The sequence below is a fragment of the Nematolebias whitei genome, chromosome 5 (genome assembly GCF_014905685.2).
Source record: "Nematolebias whitei isolate Nwh7 chromosome 5, NemWhi1, whole genome shotgun sequence".
Taxonomy (NCBI): Eukaryota; Metazoa; Chordata; class Actinopteri; order Cyprinodontiformes; family Rivulidae; genus Nematolebias; species Nematolebias whitei.
The window spans coordinates 20,285,206-20,292,650 of record NC_056502.1 but is presented as its reverse complement, the minus strand read 5'-3'; the positions used below and the strand labels follow the sequence as shown (position 1 = coordinate 20,292,650).

At 40.5% G+C, this 7,445-nt stretch overlaps 1 protein-coding gene across 2 annotated transcripts in view; it reads left to right on the top strand.

The window, feature by feature from the left end:
• The window catches only part of si:dkey-12j5.1 (probable assembly chaperone of rpl4), a 49,492-nt gene that overhangs the window by 14,382 nt on the left and 27,665 nt on the right, over positions 1 to 7,445 (top strand). For both annotated transcript variants that reach the window (XM_037676979.1, XM_037676978.1), the window contains exon 9: positions 4,825 to 4,878. In XM_037676979.1, coding sequence (XP_037532907.1) covers positions 4,825 to 4,878 — 54 coding nt within the window. The remainder of the gene's footprint in view (positions 1 to 4,824; positions 4,879 to 7,445) is intronic.

Genomic DNA, 7,445 nt, shown 5'->3' with positions numbered 1-7,445 from the left:
CACAAACAAACACACAAACTGTGCACAATGGACATTATAAATGAGCTTCTCCCCCGAGTGCTGCTTCTCCCCCCATAACAGGTCTTGAAATAAAGAGGACAACATGTATCTATTGTCTTTGCTGCACTGTTGTTCTTCACGGGCCACTTTCCGAATGTTTATTAGGATCCCTGTTTTTGCACCTTCTCTTTAAGTTTCTCGCTCTTCATTTGTGTCACACACCCTTTTTCTCTTATCTTTACAAGAATATTAATCTTGTTGTTGTTTAGAGCGTGAAGCTGCTTTAAAATTTCTGAATCTTTAATCACTCGCCCCTAGGCCGACCAGCGTAGTTAAGGAGTTGGAGACAGTGTAATGGTTATCATTGCTCACTTGTCCTCGCTCCCGGATGTCTTTTGTTCTATTTTTGTTGCTCTAAAACTGCCTGTCCTATCGGTAGTTTAAAACCCAGTCAGATCATTTCTCCTATCTCACAAATCTATCGTTGGGCTGTATGTTACTGTAGTTGTGCGAGTGTGTGTTACAGTGAAACTTGCGTTCATAAATGTAATGCTGAGCATAATTCCATTCCTCATCAGCTGTGATTAAGTGTTTTGGTTTGTGTGTTTTTATTCGGTTATTATTAATTTAAGACAATAGGTTTGCCTTGGGAATCAATCACCTGATTTTCTGACGTACATATTCGCTCGTTCCAAATAAGATCTTGCAATTAACCTCACTCTCACTTGAGCTGAATCCAATTTATTTGTGTTATCCCTCACCAAGGGGTTGGAGCATCTTTTCAGGCCTTTATTCACCCATAAGGGATAGTGGTTGAGATATTACACTAAGAAATAAAGCTAATGCGTCATCAAGGCTAGATCCCAATTTCTAGAGTTGCCCCTATTCGTGTCTACACTTGTCCCTTGGATTTTATATTTGAAGCTGAACAGAATAGTGACTAAACGATGTAATATCAGAGAGCCCTTCATGAAGTTGATGCGCCATTGATTGTTGCAGAGTCTTTTTAGCTACATTTTTGAACTGTGGGAGGATACCGGATACTCGGAGAAATGCACACCAACACGAAGACAGCATGTAAACACCACACAGAAAGATCCAGGCCTACACCAGGGATTGAAGACAGGAACATCTTGCTGTGAGGCAACAGTGCTCATCACTCTACAGACCCGTTGAGCTGCCAGTGCACTGTATATGTAGAAGGGTGATGAGCTGTGGTGGCTATTGGCCTTTTTGAATCTGATACAATCCAACAAAATATTGTACTAAGATGACAAACAAAGCACACAGAGAAAAAAAATGCATTACCGCCCTATTTTCACCTTTCAGCAGAGGGCGATAATTAGGTATGTTGAACCTGGGGACCATCAAAGACGTGCAAGATAGCAGCCCCATGAGGATGGGACACCATTGAAAAACATGCATGTTAGGTTGCCTTCATCTTCAGTCCACCCTTGAAAAAGAAATATGTGATCTCAATGGGATTTATCTGGTTAAGTAAAGGTTGTTATAAATGCTCCACCCTCATTTGCGCCACTCTGGGCATTTGAGCTAGGCTCTTAACCCCCACCTTATGCTCCCCAGGGCACCCTAGATAGCAGCTCTCTGTTCTACACAGAGGGCTGTGGTAGCTCAGTGACCTGTGGATTCATCAGGAAGGGCATCCGGCATAAAAATAATTACCAAGTCTTCGTGTGGCTTAGTTTGCTGTGGCGACCCCTGAAGAAGGGAGCAGCTGAAAGAAAAATTAATGAATAAACAAACTAATTAGAACTGTGTATAGCAGATATTAAATGTACATTTTATGTGGCGGTAGTTGAGCATCAACTCTTAACACATACTTGGTGCTGACAGATCACTCAAGATCTCTCAAAAATGTTAGTTTTAAGATTTGACCAAACTGGCTATAACTCTCATTTCTTAACAAGATTATCTTAAGTTTAACAATCCTTTCGAAGGCAGGTGCTATACGTTCCTTCACGAAATGCTAGGCTTGTAATTCAAATTGTTGAATTACCTCTTCAGTAATGCATCAAGTTCTATTAATGATATTTATTTAAATCAGTTGTCTTAAAATAGATTAACATCTACGACATACAGGATAGTGGCCGCAACTAGGTCTTTAACAGACTACTCGAGTAATCTACACATCGATTCCTAGGACATCTATCGAGTTTTTTAATTTCACGTCGAGTATTCGTGATGACGTCATTACCTCGCTGTTGCGTCATTGCGTCACGTGATCTGCACCGGGCGCTGGTTACAAAATGGATTCCTCCAAGCAGACAGATGGAGCAAAGCAGGCCCAGTCTTGGCAAACAGGTAGAAATGCATCTATAGTCTGGAAATATTTCACTAAAGATGAATCTTCCAGTTCAACTACCGTAAGGAAACAGAAAATGAATCAACTTCCTGACTGTTTGGAGCTCGTTGTGAACCGGTGTTGCACCATATTCTGTGACCACCTTATATTGTGACCGTAGGGGGCGGTGTTGTATGCACTGTATTAGGTCACAGAATATGGTGCAACACCGGGTCCAATGACCGAACCAGAACCAGCTTCCTCTGACCTCGTTTCACAAACAAAAAGCAAAAAATATTAATATCTAAACTTATAAAAGAAAAACTTATAAACATATTAATCTCTAAAACTAAACCTAATGCGCACCACAGCTGGCGGTGGTGCGGGGTGGTTGTCCGCCCCACTGTTTTTAGTTTAGTTTTTAACGCACCGCATGTTTCTTTTACTTTTGCTGCTTAATAATAATAAATAATAGTTTTAGTTTTTCCAGTGACTTATTTGCAGTATGATAAATGGTAGGAGCATAATATACGCTCCCAATGTTTTGTTGGTCTTTTTTTGTAAATAATGACCTTTTTTGCGGTTTTATATATTCATTTATGTATTTTTGTATCTTTAGATCCTATGATGTCATCAAGTACTCGAGATCTACTCGAGTTTTATTATGTTAATGTCGAGTTTAAAAATTATGTAGTCGTTCAACTCCTAGCCGCAACTGGCCACTAATGAAGTCAACAGACAACACTATGCACAAGCCAACAAGGCTTCAACACTATGACAGAAATGCAACAAGTAATAAACTGTAAAATAATAAATTACTAGACACTGCAATCAACAAAGTCCATGCTCAATAATCCAGGTATACAATTGAACATTTTTCAGTCAGGTCATCTGGACAGTTTCTTTTTTTTGTGCTGAAACATTTCACCTTCGATCCAGAAGGCTTCATCAGTCAAGGAAACACAACAAAATGGATTCTTCCCGCAACAGATTATTCCAAAGTGGAACAGACCAGTTATGTTGGTGCTAAGATGGTCTCTTGACTGATGAAGCCTTCCGGATCTAATGCGAAATGTTTCAGCACAAAAACAGAAATGTCCAGATGACCTGACTGAAAAATGTTGGATAGACACTGCAATGTTTGAGTGAATAAAATGCTTTCAACACCCCCCGCCCCCCCCAAAAAAATCTTAACACTATTTTTCCTTTTATGCTTGTTAATAATAACTAACAATGATTTTAGATGGAATAAACAGAAATCCATAAAACTAGACATACTCTAGCTTTTATTTTGAACAGAGGAAATATTTAAATTTGTGACCTCATGCCTTTCTGTTCTGTAATTTTCCTGATTCAAAATCTGTTTCTGGAGCTAATGAACCCAATCCTCAAGCTTTTGTTTTACAAAACAGAACAAAAGAACTAGGACACGCTTTCCCTGATGTGATTGTGCAAAATAAGGCTTGGGGTAAGGCTGAAGTTTTAAGAGGACAGGGTGAAAAGCCTTAGTATATGCAGCCAGCAGATCTTTTTTTATCACCTCTGGAACCACAGCTGTCTTAATGAAAAGAAAAGAGAACTCCAAAGAGCAGGAGGAGTGAAAAACTGTAAAGTCCTGCTAATAAGACTGCCTTAACAAGAACCAAGTGCTGCTCGTTGTACTCACTGTTGTGTTAAGCTTCTGCTTTTGTACGTGAGAGTAAAATGTGTTGTGTGTGGACACGCGCGGGTACGTGCGCGACTTTTATCCCTGCCCTTCACCCACGGGTGATTGGCTAACAGTCGCCTCCAACCTGAAGCTGACAAAAATCAATAAATCATCACTTGGGGTTTCACACACACACAAAACATGCACACACGCAGGAGCCGTTCGTTGGTTTCATGTGGCGAGGACTGCAGCAAAACAAACACTCAACCTACTTTAGTCCAGGTCTGATTTCTGTAATGGAAACTTCCCACAGACACCACTATCACAAAGGTCACTGAACATTTAATTCCTCCGAGACCTCAAACCACCTCTCAGAACTCTACAGAGAGGACATCAGACAAAGCTGGAGAGTAGCAGGATTATGGACAGGGTGTCAAGTTGATCTTTGGTTTTATTAGGCACCGTGGTGTATGGAGTGGAGGGGGTGGTTAGGACACCGTGTCAGTAAATAGATTAAAAGGCCTATCAGAAACTGGCTATAGCGACTATCGACTGTGCGATAAGCACCGGCGAGTGTGTCTATCGACTGCCTTGTCTGTTGTCTCGTTGGTATTGATGACATTGTGTATGGGATGCTGACCTCTTAGATGCTTATCAGACCCTCTGATCACTGACATTGATCGAGCTGCCTGGAAGATGTACAACACTGCCGACGACAACAACGCTCGTTTGTGCAAAATTATTTACAATCAAAGCGGAGAAAAAAAACGTTTGGGTTTTTTCCCCACATTTTATAGACCAGTTATGTTTTTTTCCCCCTGAATTTATTTATTTATTTATTCATGTGTTTCTTTTGTCACTTTCTCTGCTTTAGACGGCCGTAGATGTGTTGGAGGGTCTCCTGGAGGAGGATGATGAAGTTGTGCAGGTAAACAAGAAATTCAGAAAAGATGTTTGATAAAAGTATTTAGAAACCAGCGTAGCCTTTCCTTATGGAATTTCATAAATTGTTAAACATAGTGGTTTTTTTTTTTTATCTAGGGTACTGGATATTAAGATATTTTTGTGTTTATCACTGTCACAGTTTGAATTTAAAGGATGCTCCTGTTTGTGTCTGTCTTTAAGGGAAAATTATGCAGAAAAATATATATCAGGACGACTTTATGAAATTTGGCTAAGAGATTACGAATAACCAAATAACCTTTGCAGTCATTAAACTAATCTGTCTAGACAGGCATTTGAAGCTAAGGTACAATTTAAATTTAATAAAAATATTCCTTTAACATTGAAATGTTTATCTTGCAAAAACTGCCTAACTGTACTCATTGTAACACCTTTCTGACTACAGACAAACTTCTAATTTACTTAAACAAAGCTCATCCAGATATGAGGATTAATTTGATCACATTCATCTAACAAGAGCTAATAGCAGCAGTCTGTTTAAGATTTAGGCCTAATGCCTGCTTAATATTTCTGTTTAAATAAAAGACTGTGTCCACACTATTGGGATGAAGATTTTCAGTGAAGATATTTGACTTGTTATAGACTGCAGTCCTGTTGCTGAAAATAAAAGAAAAATCAAATGGAACAAAGGTTGCAAAAATGCATATGCTAATTGGAATTAGCTAATTCTGCTTGCTGAGAGTACTTGTGGTATTTAAGGTTCATGTTCAGTTTGGTTCATTAACTTGTCATTAAATGTGTAGCTCACCTGTTGCCATAGTTTCCACTTTGAAAAAACTTTTCTAATGAAACGACCATGGTAGAAACAGTGGCAGGATGTTGTTGCTTTTTGAGCTGGTGTTTTGCTGAAAATGGTATCCTTGATGGGAAAAGGACTTTAGTTATTGTGACACATCTTGATACATTATTGCCACCTTCAAGATTCAAGGTTCTTTATTGTCATTCACATCACCTGTGATACATGAGGTGGAACGAAATTGTGCACTCAAGGTCCCAGTTACACCCAAAAATAGCAAAAATATAAAGTATAAAAAGAAATACGGTAGTCCCTCATTTTTCGTGGGGATCCGTACCCTGAAGCCTCGCGATAAGTGAAAAACTGTGAAGTAAGAATAGTAGTACAAGTAGTAAGTAGTAGTTTATTTAAGTATTTATATTGAGGCATTTTAAACCCTTCCCACACTCTTGCAATATTCTAAACAATGTTTCTAAACTCTAAACGCTCTAAAAGAGCACAGAATGTCATGATTTCAGCTCCCTGCCTCCTCTGCTCTTTGCCACCTGCAAGCACTCTTGACCACGCCCACTTCTCCACTCTGCACGGAGAACAGCTGATCAGCTGCAGCAGGAAGCTTATCATGCAGTATGGGCTGCACAAAGGTGCAGGAGGTGCTAAATAATTTAATTTAAATAAAAATTACATGTTAATTGTTCGTATCACCCATCAATCAGCCAATTGTGTGTCATATCCACTCTTATTTTGAAAAACCGCGATAGAACAGTCCGTGATAAACGATCCGTGAAGTAGCGAGGGACTACTGTAGTATACAAGGATCTAATATATATGCTAAACATCCATCCATCCATCCATTTTCTTTACCCGCTTATTCCATTTTGGGTCACGGGGGTCGCTGGTGCCCATGTCCAGCAATCACTGTGCGAGGGGCGGGGTACACCCTGGATGGGTCGCAAGTCCATCACAGGGCCACATAGAGACAAACGAGACAAACAACCATTCACTCTCTCACTCAAACCTAGGGACAATTTAGAGTTACCAATCAGCCTAACATGCATGTTTTTGGACTGTGGGAGGAAACCGGAGTACCCGGAGAAAACCCACGCATGCACGGAGAGAACATGCAAACTCCACCCAGAAAGGCCCCTGGACCGGGGTTTGAACCAAGGACCTGCTCGCTGAGAGGCAGCAGCTCTACCAGTTGCGCCACCGTGCTGCCCTATGCTAAACAATGATAATGTAATATAATACAGTGTATTAAACAGCAGCCTGAACGTGAGTCTGTTGTGAGCAGATTGATATGAATATAGCAGCTTTAAGTCAAGAAATCAGCAGCACAAATAAAGTGACATATCACCAGTTAAAGTGGCATTACAGCGATTATTCTGATTAGAGATTCATGAGTCTAACAGCCTCAGGGTAGAAGCTGTTCCTCAGTCTAGTGGTTCAACACTTAATGCTCCTCAACCTCCTTCCTGAGGGGAGCAGGAAAGAAGTGTGTGTGCTGGGTGAGTGGGGTCCTTCATGATGCAGGTGGCCCTCTTCCTGCATCTGGAGGTGTAAATGTCTGTGATGGTGGGGAGAATGACTCCAACAGACTTCTGTGCAGCCTTCACCACTCTCTGCAGAGCTTTTCTCTCTCCAGCTGTGCAGCCTCCATTCCACACATTGATGCTGGAGCACAGGACCACCTTGTGGTCATATTAGCAGTGTGGTAGTAGCAGGTGCTACTGGAGAAAAGACAAAACGCTTATCAAAACAAGAGTTTTAATTGTTTGAATCTGTTTGGTTAATGG